We start from the raw sequence: 15,723 nt of genomic DNA, 5'->3' as shown, positions 1-15,723 counted from the left end.
AATGTATTATAAATTAATGTAGAGTTAATCGGCATATCAAGTCAGTCTGTAACTTAACTCTTTTAAAATTTTGCTTCAGCTTGAGGGTGTTCTGGCTGCTAACTACCTCAGGCTGGAGTTGCCAAGAACTTTGTAAAGCCCAGTCTGGGGGTGTGCACTTGGAGTTTGGCTCTCAGGAGCTGAGCTGCTGCCACGTGTAGGGCTTACCTAGCATTCCCGAAGGAGCTGCTCCTGGAGGGGATCTTCAGGGGGCGTGCTGGGTGATACTGTTCACGTGCGAAATCCTATTGCTTTAAAAGGAAACTTGGATGATAAGGGGCCAGTTCTGCTCTCGAGCTCTTGTGCACAACCCCACTGAGGCCCAAAGAGATGCTCAGCATGGGCCCTTCTGTCCTTAACATCTGTAAATCTATGGAGAAGAGACCTTACAATGTGGGTGAGCTCTGAAGGCGTTTTAAATGTCTGGGCAGCTCACAGAGGGGTTTGTATTAAAAGTTGGCTGAACTGCCAGAGTCTCTGAAGAATTCTTGTGTGCAGCTCAAAATGTTTAAAACCCACACAGGCCAAGGGGAAACCATGTCAATAAACAGGCCTCTGGAAGTTGTATAATAACCGTCCCTAAAAGGGAAGCGCTCAAAGATAGTGGCCAAAAGCCCCGACCTCGCTAAACAGGCATTCCCTTTGCAAAGGTCTCTCCTGCTCTCTCCCCTTCTCTGTGCTGCTGCAGCTTGGTAGAGAAAAGCAGCCCGTCTGCGAACTCTGCCTGGCACACAGCTAGAGCCTCCTCTCATGCTCTGGCTCTGGGCGCGCTTGTTTGAATTTAGTCGCAAGAGTAAACTGGACTGTTTCCCCACCGCTTTCAGTGCCGTTGTAACAATTGTTCGGCAAAAGAGCTGCATGGAAAGTGTGATTGCTGCCAGGTTATGGCATCTTGGCATAAATTCAAGCCCTGAAGTCGTGGTTTTGTGGGTGTGCTATTTTAAATGCCCTTCCCTGAAGCGAGTCATGAATAAACCGTTGATTTGGATCAACCTCTTAGATGGCAGATGAGGGCGAATGTCCAAGGATTAATGGTTGTAATGTGTCACTGTTAATTTCCAATTAGTTATACCCTCCAGCATAAACAAAAGGAACCTGCAACACTGTTTCTCATCAGGAGCAGATCCAGCAAAGTGCTACGTGCCCTCAACTCCCAAAGACCAGTTGGCCTGTAGCTTGGCCTGGATCGCTGCACTCTCGCTTGTGGCATCCGGCAGTACCGTTTTTAGTATTGTATTTGGGGCACTGAGGTCAGTAAGCGTCAAGTCTTAACAAACATGATATCTTCCACTGTTGTTTGCAGCTTCGCTGCAGCCATGTTGGTCCCAGGATATTGGAGGAGTGAGGTGGATGAGGGTTTCTTCACCCAGCAGGTCTTAAAAGAAACAAACGTCAACTAATAATCAATTAATGATACAGAAATCCATGTAATTGGGCCCCTGAGTGTAGTTCTCTATAAAATTTAGAGAGAGAGAAGGTGGATGAGGTAATATCTTTTACTGGACCAACTTTTGCTGAGGTACAAGCTTTTGAGCTACAAAGAGGTCGTCTTCCGCCTGGGGAAGGCAGCAGAGTGACTGAGGTAAATACAGGTTGGGGCAGATTGTTAAGCAGAAGGGGTAACGCACGTTGGTGGCAGTCATTTGAAATGAGGTGGGCAGTTGCGGGTTACGTAGCTGTGTCTAAAGGGTTTGAGCGGGACAATGCTGGCAGTGTTGTAGCTGTGTTGGGCCTGGGAAATGAGAGAGGGTGTATCTCGAAAGCTTGTCTCTTCCACCAGCCTCGCCCACCTTGTCTCTCTCAAATTTAGAGGCAGCCTGGAAAATTGTTGGTTTGGTTTGTTTTTTTTAAAGGAAAAATGACCCATAGTTAAACTTTAAGTTGTTTTCAGCTGATCAGGGAGAGAAACGAGGGTTGATTAACACACTCTTCACATTCTAGTTTATACCGAAAGAGTGAAGAGAAATGTGCAGAGCATCAGATGACCATAAAGAAGCAGAGGCATATCTTTGCTTTCGAAAAGACACCTGTCTTAGGCCCTGCCATAAGGTACTAGCTGGCAGTGTGCTGTCACTTCTGATGTCCTGGGTTCAAATCCCTCTGCCAGCCCAAAGGGGTCCGTTTCAGTTGCACTGAATGTAAAGATGTCTTCCCACCACCCCAGTAAAGGAGTTAGCTTCATTTTACAGACGGGGAGAACTGAGCTATAGAAAGGTTACAGGTCACCAGCTCAAGGCCACCCAGTGAGTTGGTGTCCGAGCTAGGATTAGACCTTCACAATTCCTGGCTCCCAGTGTTGTCCTAGACTATTCTGCTTTTCCTACCGCTGTCAACTTCTGCGACTGACCGTGCTCAAGTGGCCAGTCAGTGATTTCTCTGTGAGCAACAGAGCGCATGGCAATAGTGAATGTGACAACAGCTGCCTTTCCTTTCCAGCCCGGAGTCAGCTTTTGTTGGTCACTGTAGGTGGTGGTACCGGAAAGTCTACGCTTGCCTGTCACCTCTGAGGTAGAAGAGTTTATCTAGATTCCTCCTCAGAACACTTTACTCGGAGGACATTCCCGTCCCCATCAAGCAACAAATACTCTGCTGCCCCTGGGACTCGAGGGCGATAAGAAAGGAACTCCAGTTGCAGGAGAAAGATCTATTTATAGATGTTGGTCAGGTGCTGGGCAGAGCTCCCTAGTTGAGGTTTGCTGTTAAATTATGGAATCGACCTCTGTTGACATGTGAAGAATGCAGCGTATCTTCCCCCAAGTGACACCATTTGCTATCGGAATAGCGATGGAATATTCTGAGAATTTACAAGTAAAATAAAGTTAAAATTAATATCACAAGGACTGTTTAAGGGCTGTGTCACCTTGAACCAGATCCTTTTTGTCCTGTGTGGGCTCAGCTGAGGCATTTTCTAGCTACCCCAAAGTTGGTGACTCTGGAGTACACCTTGTCTCTCTCATAGTCTGGGCCCACGACAATACTGCATAGGCCTATAGCAGTAATTTTGGAAGATAAATGGTTAGGAGCAATGGTCATTTTTCTCATAAAGGAAAGCCTCTCCTTCAGCAGAGCCAGAAGGATGAAAGTATGTTCTCTTTCAACCACGGCTGTCCTGTGTGTCGTTCAGCACCGTTTAGTGAACAGTGCAGCTTCCTGAAGAACTGTTCTATTTCCTTGTGCTTTCAGGTATGAAGTGATGTACTCCTGCTGGAGAGCAGACCCCCGGGAGCGACCTGCATTCCCAGAGCTAAAACTCCACTTGGAGAAGCTATTGGAAAGTTTGCCCAAAGTGAGTGGGTCTGAAGACGTCATTTATATCAACACAAGCTTGCCGGAGGAGAGCGAGGAGCTGATGGAAGAGTCCGAATTCCCTCAGACAGACGTGGCTCTCAATCCCAGTTACGTAACTGTGTCCCTTTCCCCCAAGCCAGATACCACGGTTGTCACTGCAGATGTCCATGAAAGTGATCAGCAGGAGGAAAGGTATATCTTAAAGGGGGAGACAGACGAACAGACTGGCAGCACCCTGACTCTGGAACAGGGGCACGCCCCTCTTCTGCAGGGCACTGTCGCCCGGAACGGGGCCATGTGGTGTCCAGCCAGCCTGATGCTGGGCAGCTTGTTAGGAGATGAACTGCTGTATGCAGATGACTCTTCTGAGGACTCTGAAGTTCTGCTGTGAAACGAGAACTGAGCTATTCGGAGGCCAGACGTTTGCAGCAAATGTTTCACTTGGCGTATTTGTGTCTTACAGAAATAGCATTGTAAGGTGACTGGGCCATTCCAGCCGTCTAGCGAGTGGCCAAGGCAACACAAGCGATCTGAGTTTGTACAAAGTGATGTCTCTGTCGATCGACACCAGAGAGTTGGCAGGATTATGTTTTAATAAATCACAACCTGTGGTGGTCTATTTTATTTCTTCTTCCATTGCTGTCTTGGAATTGGAGTCTTTCCCTCCCCTGCAGCCGTTCCCTACGTTATAGCTCAGTGTTAAAACCCTGGTGTTCATGCTCTTCTCTTTTTTATTAAATGGAGTAAGTGATAGTTCAGTCTTGGGATGTTTCTGCTGTTTAAAAACTGCATGAACAGGGGCTAACAGTGTCAGAGCTGTAGTTACACTGTCCCCTTATACACAATCTGCCCTGCCCATGGGATAGAGCTGTAGAACTGAGCTCAGGGTTTGGTATTTGGCAGGTGACTGGTGAAAGGGCTGCATTAACAGGTTACAGCCCTGGCAATGCTGTACGATGCCAGATCGGTTCACTCATGCGCCCCCTTACCTCCTGCACAAGCGCCAGGCAATGCAGGGGCTTCTCCCGCGTAGCATTTCCCTTGTAGGAGACAGCCCAAGGCGGCAGGGGTGGAGGCAGGCCGTAGCGAAGGATGTAATGTGCACCGTCCAAAGGGATTGTGTGGCAAGCTCATTCCCTGCTTGTAGGTTGCTACGGATTCCGAGGAGCCTCCCAAGTGTAGCGTTCAGTCCCGTCCTGGAGCTCATGCCATTAGAAACCCCCTGATCCCTGCCGCACCCCCAGAGCTGCTGGGTCAGAAGCAACAGAGAGCGACTGAGCAGTGCACCTTCGTGGGCTATGATCAGATGGACGTGGGACAGACTGACCTACGCTGCCCTTCGCCCCTCAGAGACAGTCAGTTGATATGTTTCTGGTAGAACGTTTGAACCGTGCCGAGGAGCCGTCCTGCTGACAACATGAGAACAGCTGAGCCGGGACCTGGGGCAACTGGAGTGGGTATTTTTCATTTATTTTTAATTTTTTTATTTTAGAGCACATAGCTAAAATTTCAAACCTGGAAATCTAGTTTGGCTCCTAAATCCATATTCAGGCACTGGAATAAGTGGCCAGTTTTCAGGCGCCCAGAGCACCTGCAGCTCCGCTCGCAGGTGGCCTGGAGTATCAGCACGTCAACAAGGGGAGTAGGGCACCCCCCGAAAAACAGGGCATTTATTTTGCATCAACCTGGGTCTGGGAGCCAGCCTAACTTCAGGCGAGTGCTGATGGTGTTGGCTGCCAGTTTTGGCCCCCGGTTCAGCAAAGCACTGTGCCATGTGCTTAATGAAAGTCCCATGCTGAGCCTCCGTGGAAATCAATAGACCTTAAACACGGGCTTAACTGCTTTGCCGAATTGGAGCCCGCACTGGTGTGGACCCAGTTCAACAAGGCCCTTTAGCATGTGCCCAACTTTACGCAGGTGAGTAGTAGCATTCATGTTACTAGGACTTCTCACTTAATCACAGTTAAGCATATGCTGAAATGCCTTGCTGCACTAGGGTCTCCGTGAGCGTCGTTCATGCTTCCTTCCCAATCTAAATTATACGTATTAGTACCAATGTCACCACAAACTTGCAATCACAGCAACATCTGTCCAGTTTCTAGAGAGTTGTTAAAGCAGAGAAAGGGATCACAGGTTTTGACGAGAATCAAAGGTCTCTTCTTTAATAAAATGCCAGCAGTGATGTTTGTTCCCTAGATTTGTCCCCAGCTGTGGAGTCATGCTCTTTGTAAATCACTAGGAGTGCTTGCCTCTGCAGGGCCAGGGTGGAGTCTGACCCAAAGTGTGAAAAAGGTGGAACTTAGGTTGGAATCTTTGCGGTGTTGCCTCCTGGTCATATTGAAACTGTACAGATGCCAGGGGGCTATTTTTAGAGCACTCTTTGTTCCTTGTTAGGAATTTGTTTGCAGCTTTGGCCTAGGTTGTCTCAGAGTGAAAGCCATCCAGATGCGTAACTCAGTACACCCTTTGAAGATGTACATTTTCACAGTTCAGCCGAAAGTCAGAGTTTACCCAGTCGCACTACCCGAGACAGTACCGTTATTTGCAGCTCCTGTGGCATCTTGGCTAGCCCAGGCTAGGAGCGCTTGGGGAATGCTGCCATGTCGCTAGCGGGGTGAGGCCGACTGGTGCAGTTCTGAGGAAGCTTTAATAGTTTTGTGCCATGCTGTATGACTTGCTGTATATACTGTATTAAACTAGGCCAGCTCCGTTATCAGAATCACTGGACTCCGAGGCACGGTGCCAACATCTGTCACCCTGCCTGCCTGGAAAAAAGGAAGAGTCCATGGGAGACTCCTAGCCCCTAGGGAGCTGTGCAGTCCTATGGATCTGTGGCGGGCAGACCTTTGACGTCCACACATGTATCCAGGTCCCAAAGCCGGCTGGCTGGCTTGCTCTAGAAGGCCAAATGGGACCCCCGCTCCTGAGTCTGACGAGAAGAGGAGCTTCACAAAGGAAGCAGAGAGTGTGTCAATTCGTTCAGCCCCGCACCCGGGTCTGCGCTTCCCTCTCCTTCCCTCATCCTGCTGGGCACCTGTCAGCCTGCAGGTGGCACTGCACTCACTCCGCACTGCCCCACTGGGTTGGGGGCAGACTGGCAGACATGCCCCCCACAGTTGCTTGAGCCTCAGAGCTAATATTCAAGGGTTGGTTCATGGCCGAAGCCGTGTGGACCAAACTGCAGTCCTGACTTCAGGAGCCGCACCACAAAGCAAAGCCCCAGGCTGTGCACAGCTGGTTGAGATGACGCTCAAAACCCTAGTGCGGCAAACTGGGGGTAGCAATTGTTGGTTATTTCCGATAGTAGCTGCCTTTTGCTGCTTCCTGGGTAAACTCCCCAAGGTGCTGTGTGGCTCTGGGCACAGCCAGATGCTCGTCACATGTGTCCGCATGGCGCCTGCCTGGACAAGGTGCGGACAGGAAACTGAAACCTCTGTGTGTCATCAGTATATCACAGGCCTGGGGGAGCTCCTGGGCGGGACACTTACTGGCTAGTGTGCTACGGTCCTGTGTGCTCTTAAGCTCCCCTTGGTCTGGGTAGGGTCCAGCGTTGTCCTTTTCTTTGGCCTCTGTGGCACACTTCCTGGACACAGACTCTCCTTGTGTTCCCCCATGGGAGTGGGACCTCCTCATGGTCCAGCTGCCCTAGGCCCCCAGGGCCAGCGCTGACTCCCCAGTACATCCCAGTAAGCTAAGCACACTCTTTCCCAGGGCTCCACCCTTGTGGGCATTCTGGCTTAAAGTTTCCCCCTCCAGGTCCAGTGTCTTGAAAGCTGTACCACATTTACAAGCTGTCACTTGAAATGTGTAGGGGGATTCCTGGTCCTGCTTGCAGGCAAGGGAGCTGTGTAGAGAAATGTGCGAGCTGCGGCTTTTGCAGTTACTCTGCAGAAGCCATCCTAGGCTAAGATGGGTGAGTTGTGCCTCTCTGCTTTACTCTCTGCTCTGTTTTGTCTTTCTGTGTTTTGGGTTATTGTGTGTTATCAATCTGAATTCAAAGCAATAGTGCAGTATTGCATTGCAACTTTCCAGCAAGAGTATTTTGTGTTTTTATCTAACTTCTTTGCCATGAATATAACACCAGGGACTCGTGATAGTTGAAGCACATAACACATGGGCTTGTGAAGGTTTCCAGCACAATCACTCTTTCTTTATTTTAGATAGCTGAAGAGAGAGACAGGTCCAGACAAATCAATGAAACACCTGTATGCATTTCCCTGCTAGGGTTTCTTCACTGCTCATGAGCATTCTCTGGGCTCAGGTCAGAATCCTGTAGGGTGTCCAGGGTCCCTCTCTAATACATGGCTTTTCTCCTAACACATGGCATCTCCTCTCCTTCCTTCAGCCAGCTTCCTTCTGCTCCTGGGCTCTTCTCCCTCTCTCTGAAATGGTCACCAGGAGCCCCTGGCTTTTATAACCTCCAGTCCCTTTTGTCAGGTGACTCTATGAGCAGCCTCATAAAATAATCAAGGTCCCCCCACCAGGTGATCCATAGCTTAGTTACCAGCCCGCCTGGGCAGACTGGTTCTTCTGGGCAGTAGCCAACTCTTTGTCCAAGGGGACTTCTCTGTGACTAGAGGGCCATCCAGGTTTAATGACCCTCCCCTGTTAGCCTGTCCCACTCCTTGTGACTTTCTGTCCAACATAGAGGTAAAAAGACAGCACAGGAGACCGGTGAGGCCCATGTTTGCCTGTAGTTTGACAAAGATACAGATATACTGAGAGTTCATAATTGCAAACTGTCATTCTTAAGCTGTCCATGGACAGATTCCCCAGATCGTCACAGGCGTGTATGTAACCCTTCTGCCCGTCAGCGTTGGCAGCAACAAGGGCCGGGTTCAATATCTAGGGGATCCATTCCAATAACACAATGCAAACCGGCTCGAGCCCCCACCCCGTGACCTGGGACAAATATATACCACCCCCGCTGGGCGCCTCCAAGAGGCAATACTTCCCCTCTTGCAAGCACCTAGTCTGAGTGTAGCAAAAAGCCTTTTAATAACAGAGAGAAACAATGTGGCATTATGTTGGGGAAACACCACCAACCGGATTCATAACACAACCCATGAGTAAAAAAAACCCACCCCAAGCAAATTGGGGCATGCCCCTTTCCCTTTGGTTCTTGAGTCCAGCAACCCCAAATCACCCAAAGTCCCAAAAGTCCAGTGACCCAAAAGTCTCTGTCCCTGGTCAGGGCAGCCCCAGAGTTCGAAAGTTTATCTGCAGAGCTTTACCTCCCAACCTGGGTGGAGATGGTGGGGGGGGGGAAGAGAGAGGTAAGGGCACCTTACATGATCTGAAGCTGACCACCCCACAGCTCCATAGGCCTTCGCTCTGCTCTGCCAGCCGCCCCCACGAAGTGCTTTGCTCCGCATCCCACAAGCAGCTCCGCAGTCCTGTGAACGGCTCCACCAGCCTGTCCCCGAGGCACTCCAGCCCTCCCGCAAACTGCTCCACACTAGATCTTCAGGCTCCCCCACTGCTTAACACAACGCTCAGTGATTTCAGCTCTTAGTCCGTTCAGCTCTTCGGTGAATTCAGCTTGTAGTAGAGGAGCCCCAGTGCTGGTGCACCAAAGTGAGCTCAGCAGCCCGCAACTAGACTTCTAATGGAATCAAAATTAGCTCTGATATTCCACAGTGGAGAGAGGAGGAAGTGCAATTAGCATGTAAGGCCCTCACCAAGAGGCCCATGCTGCCAAGTATTAATACTTGTCCCCAGCCTCTCTCCATTCACAGAGTTTTGGAACCCATGACCCTTGCCTAGCGAGTGCTGCTTAGTTGATGGTGAATCCCTCCATCATAACAAAAGGCTACGTGCAGTTCCCAGCACAGTTCCCATAATCAGGGTAATAACAATTTATTCTTCCTGCCCCAATAACAGAGACACTGGGGATCCCACAGCAGCCAAAGTGACCATTTGGGCAGCTGTGGCCTCATTCTAGGTGGGGTGGGTGTACCTATGCAAATGAGATTGGCCCCTGAAGTTCTTTTCCACAACTTGCCACACCGCACCACCAGATGTCAGGGTGGAGCTCATCCTGACACTGCTTACATCTATAAGAAACTGAAACCTATTGGGTCACTATTGGTCAACGGTTCAGAAATCTGAGGCCTGTAGCTCTCCAGACCTGCTGTGTCAGCAGGGAAATAATGTACATCAAGCGTAACTGCTGGGAAGTGCAAAGTGGACCAGCTAGGAGAGGCCTTTTCTTCTGTGAGTAGAACATGTTTGTTTTCTGTAAAGAGAGCCAGCGACTGGTCAGTCTTCTCGGCACACACTCGCTCTGCACCTGCCAGGAATGAAGTACCATTTACAAGGTCAGCATTAGCTTCTTCTGTTTGGTCGCTTCGTCACTGAGCCCAAAGCTGCAAAGGGAATAACAAAGCCTCTGGCTGGCTCTGAGATGCACCGAGCAAGCCAGGCCAGTCACTGACTGATTTATAGAAAACAGAAGCATAGTCCCCTCAATGCAAAGGGGAAAGTCCTTTCCCCAGCTTGTGTTTGCCAAGCAGTGTCCAGCAGTCAGGTTAGAGAGCTGATCCTATAGTGGGCTGCTCTCAGTTGTGCTGGGAATGCTCTGCGGGTTGGGGTGAGCAGGGCTGTAAAGTCGGCTGTGCCATCTGCTGAGGAATCCTGGGCAGCTCGGAGTCCCCTTGGCTGGAGCAGCACAAGGGACAGTCAGTGACAGGCAAGGATCAGGCCAAGAGCGAGAGAGTCCATAGCCTCTTCTGATTCCAGCTGTGTCTAGGGGCTGGACTTTGAGCAGCCCCCTCCAGCATGGCCCATGGGGCAGGAGGCATAATCCTGTTCCTGAGCTGAGGACTCTGTTGTCTTGCTTTTCTAAGGAGAGATTTACTGAGTCTGCTTGTGCATTAAACCGGGTGTTGCCCACGCACCCGGGGCCGGGAAACAGATCGGGATGGAAAATTCCTGAACTGTGACATGTTCCGAACTGCAAGTCATAGTATTTGGCTCAGAAATGTCATTGCAAAAGGTATTTCCCCATTTATTTCACATGGGCCCATGTCTGAGCAGACCCCAGTAACCCCAGGCAAATAGAAGACAGGGAAATATAAATTTTACTGGGCATGGCTTTGGGCAGTCAGCGGGTGCTCATGTCACTGCTCATAAGGAATCTGGACTCCAGGGTTTGCCTTCTGGTTAAATACAAAAAAGCCCCAGGCGTGTAATGTGGAATGTGACCCTGTTCGTTCCCCATGCAGAGACATGCACTGGACCTCATCTATGCTAGCACCAAGACCCTGGCTCCAAACCCCAGCCCCAGATGAAAACTCCAGCTCCTCATCATAAGCAGAACCCAGCTCCCAGATCTCAACACACCTGAAACACAGAATCATAGGCCTGGAAGGGACCTCGAGAGGTCATCTAATCCAGTCACCTGCACTCACAGCGGGACTAAATATTATCTAGACCATCCCTGACAGGTGTTCGTCTAACCTGCTCTTAAAAATCCCCAATGATGGAGATTCCACCACCTCCCTGGGCAATTTATTCCAGTGCTTAACCACCCTGATAGTTAGGAAGTTTTCTCGTGTCCAACCTAAACCACCCTTGCTGCAATTTAAACCTATTGCTTCTTGTGCTATGCTCAGAGGTTAAGGAGAATAATTTTTCTCCCTCCTCCTTGTAACAACCTTTTATGTATTGTAAAACTGTTCTCATGTCCCCTCTCAGCCTTGTCTTCTCCAGACTAAACAAACCCACTTTTTTTGTTTTAAACATGGCAGCCAGAGCTGGACACAATTCTGCAGTTGAGGCCTAATCAGTGCGGAGTAGAGCGGAAGATTTCTCCTGTCTTGCTTACCGCACGCCTGCTAATACAGCCCAGAACTACATTTCTTTCCCCCAGCAGTGTTACACTGTTAATACAGCGTTCCTTGCTGAGACATGGCACTCAAGTGGCTGCAATGGACACTGGCTTCCGGGAGCTGAGTGGCACCGAGGGCTGTGCCCACAGGTGGGAGCATGCAGAGAGCAAACATTTACTCTGGTCTGGGCAGTAAACACTTGGCATGGACCGAGCTATGGAATCTCCCAGCTTGCGTCAAAGGGGATGATAGCAGCTGGTGCCACCAGGCTAATGACAAGTTAAAGATGAGGAAACAGAAGGGATGCCCATTACTATCCATTTATTTTCTTTCGGATGCAAAGGAACTGTGCGCTCAGTTGTGAGAAACAGGCACCAAAACCGGGGAGTGTAAGGCAAACTTTTCAAACTCTCAGGTCTCCCTTCAGATCTCAGCCTGAGCCTGGCAGGACAGGTTTGGCCCCAGTTTCCCCTCGTCAGTGGATTGTATCACAACTCTTGCACTTTGGTGTATCAGGCCCGCGGTCAGGTCTGCTCGGGCCAGGTAGCTGAGGATCACTTTGAAAGAAGTGGTTCAATCATACCAATAGGGTCTCAATGAACCAGCTCTCCTGTGTGTTGGCCCATCACCATAGTTTGGTTAATAAGGCTGGGAAATGGAAGTTTCATGGCCTGGGCTACACAGGTCAGACTACAATGATCCCAGGGTTCCCTTTTGACCTTAGAATCCATGAATCTGAGCATTGGTGCCTAACTGTCTTGAGCAGGCTGGAGTCTCCTGGTCAGATCTAGACACATACTATGCTGCCATCCAGTTAGGGACCATGTTCCCTTGGAAATTGGGTTCTCCAGCCAGTCACTGGGTAGAAACAGAACATGGTTTGTGGGGGTGGGAATTCTTCTGCAGCTTTACGGACTGACAAGCATAAGACTGTACCACTCTCCCCCCTACAATAGCCGTGACGCACTCTTCACCGAAATGGGGATAGGTGCCAGATTTAAAGTGAGAAGTAGTTGATACCCCGTTACATTCATTGGGTCTCATACTTCCCTCATCATTTATGTGGAAGGGAAAAGATAATGGGATCTGATGATAGACATACATTCCTCCTGTCCCTCACAGGGAGGAACACACATGGAACCTGCCAGCCTTTCTTCTGCTCCACTGTTCTCTGACGAGGCGTCTTCTCATTCAGCCTCAAGTTATGTTGTCAGGACTAGAGACCCCACTGGTACAGAGCAAACCCTGTTTTGAAGTCAGCAAGCTCAGAACATTGTGGAAAGATTGTAGAAAGGAAATTTCTTGGTCGTCTTAGCCTGGCACAGAGAGTTAATGATTTAATAGGAAGAGCTATCACCTTCTGAGTTGGAGGGATGGAATTCCATAATTTGCCAGGGCTCCCTGAGCCTGTTATGATGGCCGCATAAGAGCGGAGCACAGAAGTACCAGGCGCCAGGGAAAATGAGCAAGATGTCTAGTTCATAGATTCCAAGTCCAGAAGGGACCATTGTCATCATCTAGTCTGACCTCCTGTATCGCACAGGACAGAGAACTGTCCCAAATAATTCCTGGAGCAGAGCTTTTAGAAGCACGTCCAATCTTGGTTTAAAACTTGTCAGTGATGGAGAATTTATCAGAACCCTTGGTAAGTTGTTCCAAAAGCTAGTTACTCTCACTGTTAAAAATTGACACCTCATTTCCACTCTGAATTTGTCTAGCTTCAACTTCCAGCCATTGGATGGTGTTAGGCCTTTCTTTGCTACGCTGAAGAACCCATTATTAAATATTCCTTATGTAGATACTTATAGACTGTAATCAAGTCATCCCTTAACCTTCTCTTTGCTAGACTCAAGGAGCTCAATCTATGTAATTTATTACTCTAAGGTATGTTTTCTAATCCTTTAATCATTCTCATGGCTCTTCTCTGACCCTGCTGCAATTTATCAGCATCCTCTTGTATTGTGAGCAGCAGAACTGGACACAGTATTCCACAAGCGGTTGCACCAGTGCCAAACACAGAGGTAAAATAACCTCTCTGGTCCGACTCAGGATTCCCCTGTTCAGTTGTTGTTGTTGACAGATGTTAGAGGCACTTGGAACAGGAAACACAGTTTCATGTTATCCCGTCCTGCCCAAACTGGCTGCCTTACCAGTCACTTGTTCTGTATCACTTTCAAAAACATCACTGCCCTCCCCTCCAGAGTTCTCCAACTCAAGGGGTTTGATCTGGGAGCAACATAGCAAGGAGGAGTACTCAAGAGGAGTCGAGCGAGGGTGCTGCTCTCAATCCTCGAGGCATGTGTGAGTGTGACATCCTTTTTTCCCACACTGGCAGAGGCCCGGGGATTATTAGAGGCGACAGCTATAAGAAACCAATATATTATTCAAGGGACATCGGAAGCCGATGGTGAGCCCTGAGTGGTTAGGCCCCACAGGGCTGATGGAGTCAGAGCCTTAGCAGGATTCTCGGCTCAGCCCCCAGGCACAGCCGCCGGTTCTCTAAGAATTCTGCCCTACGATATTTGCACTCTGCATTGCTGTCACTTTAGCAGTAAATCACGGGCTTGTTCTTAAAAGCTGCTGACTGCCAGATTCCCTGCCACGAGACATGCAAGGAAGTGTCTCTAACTTCCCATTCTGGAGATGGGCTAATCTGTGACAGTCCCATGTCGTTCTCTAACACCATGTACTCAAGGCTGTCTGTAATGGTGATCCGACAGCTCTGGCACATATATTCCTCTTCTGCTTTGCGTCCCTTCTTTGTAATGTGGGAACGTTTCCTATAGATATCGGGGAAGAGGGAAGCATGTTTATCAGATTTTGACATGTCTGAAAAGGTCAGATTTTGTTCTCGGGGGTCCATGGGGACAGAGCTGCAGTGGGAGTAACTCAGTAATCGGTGACTCCATGGACTCCAACACAGCGAAGTCCATTTGCACCAGCAGTGGGGAGATCAGCCTGTTCTCTTCCGAGGCACACGGCATGTGCGGAAAGCAGAATCTGCCTCAGCCGTTTTGTACTTTTCTCCATTCCTTCCTGGACTCTCCCTGTGCTGTTTCTGCTCTGTGCTGTTGCGAATGGGACTGAGCAGACGAAATCCCATAACTAAATAATAATTGGAAAAATATGATTTCCCAGAGATGAGGAGCCCAATTGCCCTTCTCCTACTGCTGTGAGGAGAGCTGCCCACCTGGCAGCTCGGAAGGAGCTGTGCTGGATTTCTGGGCCTGGATTCCGGCGGTTAGTGAGACGGAACCTGCAGAGCGCCCCAATGGCAGATACGCGGATTGTGTTGCTGGGTTTGTGCCCTGAGAATGGTTCTTGCAGAAAGGACTGGATGTTTATACAGATACTGAGAATCTCCATGTCATTATAATGAACAGCAACAAAAACCCCAGAAGGGCTATTAAACCTTGTTAGGGCTTCAGCCAGGCTCTAATTATTAGAGCTCATGGAGACCATTAATGTGCGGGCAGAATATCAGCTTCCTCTGCAGCGCCTGGTGCTGGGCACGGTGTGAGACCGACACGGGAGTGGGTGGACCCCAGGTCTGATCCAGTCTGGCAGTTCCGATGGGAACAAAACACAGGCCTGATAGTTTCCCTGGGCACATCATTGCTGTGTTCTGAGAGAGAATGATAGAGGCTGAGCAGAGGATTCAGAAAGCAAGCACACTGGGGCTCTGGGAGCTTTGAGTGGGCTGCCCAGCGTGGGAAACGGGCAGGCACGGGGCAACATGCTGGGTCTATGTAAAGCCTCCGGAAGACGCTGCTCACCCACGGGCCGGCTCCCCAGCGGTAGACGGAGCCATCAGGGCCAGCATTGGGATTCAGCGGGACGAGATTCCAGTTATGTGCACCCTCCCCAGGCCAGGGCTGACCATGCGTCTTGCTTTCTGCATCTCCTGCCCTCTGCCCTCAGTGTGAGACTCCGTTTCTATGCGGGAAACCTGGGAAATGCCCGGCCGTGGCACGGGCCCGGGAGGTTGAGATCCAGATTTGCTGGTTCTTAGAACAGCAGCTGAGCGGCCCATGTCAGAACACGGGGCTTGGGAGTGGGGGAGGGGGTTGCAATGGGGCTGTCCTTGGATGGGGTTAGTTACGTCCCGTGAGCACCACCTGCTGGATCAGATAATACAGTGCAGCGAGGTGGCTGGCTACCCTTCTTCCTCTCCTGTTTAGTGTGGGTGAAGTGTGGATGCTCCTGTCTCCTGCTGTTGATCTCACTGTGCTGCGGGGACACACATGGCTTTCCAAGAACCATCGGCGTGTTCCCGTGGTGTGGCATGCACACTGCAATTCGGGTGGGCTCCACTCCGCTGCAGAAGGCCCCAGAGCCAGCCCCGCTATGCGGCTTGTGCAGGCAGATGACGCTACTGAAACAGCTGCCCCCAGACTTACCACTTCCGCTGCTGCCCCGTGAGCATGGAGCATGGAGAGGAGTCCCATGGGGTACAGGCTGCCCAGGCCTGTATGGCCGCTCGGCATGCCAGCCCCCGGCATGACGCCATGCACACCTGGCTCTGGGAGTGCTAGAAACAGCTGCCTAAACAGATCCAATGAAG

At 50.1% G+C, this 15,723-nt stretch overlaps 1 protein-coding gene across 1 annotated transcript in view; it reads left to right on the top strand.

Annotated features, from left to right (window-relative positions):
- The window catches only part of MERTK (MER proto-oncogene, tyrosine kinase), a 64,303-nt gene extending 60,352 nt beyond the window's left edge, over window positions 1-3,951 (top strand). The window contains exon 19 of the mRNA XM_073339908.1: window positions 3,223-3,951. Within this exon, the coding sequence (XP_073196009.1) occupies window positions 3,223-3,718 (496 nt within the window). The 3' untranslated portion in view covers window positions 3,719-3,951. The remainder of the gene's footprint in view (window positions 1-3,222) is intronic.
- The last annotated feature ends 11,772 nt before the right edge of the window (window positions 3,952-15,723 follow it).

The sequence above is a fragment of the Lepidochelys kempii genome, chromosome 3 (genome assembly GCF_965140285.1).
Source record: "Lepidochelys kempii isolate rLepKem1 chromosome 3, rLepKem1.hap1, whole genome shotgun sequence".
Lineage (NCBI taxonomy): Eukaryota > Metazoa > Chordata > Testudines > Cheloniidae > Lepidochelys > Lepidochelys kempii.
Note: the sequence above shows the minus strand (reverse complement) of the source record. Positions and strands in the feature narration are given on the sequence as shown.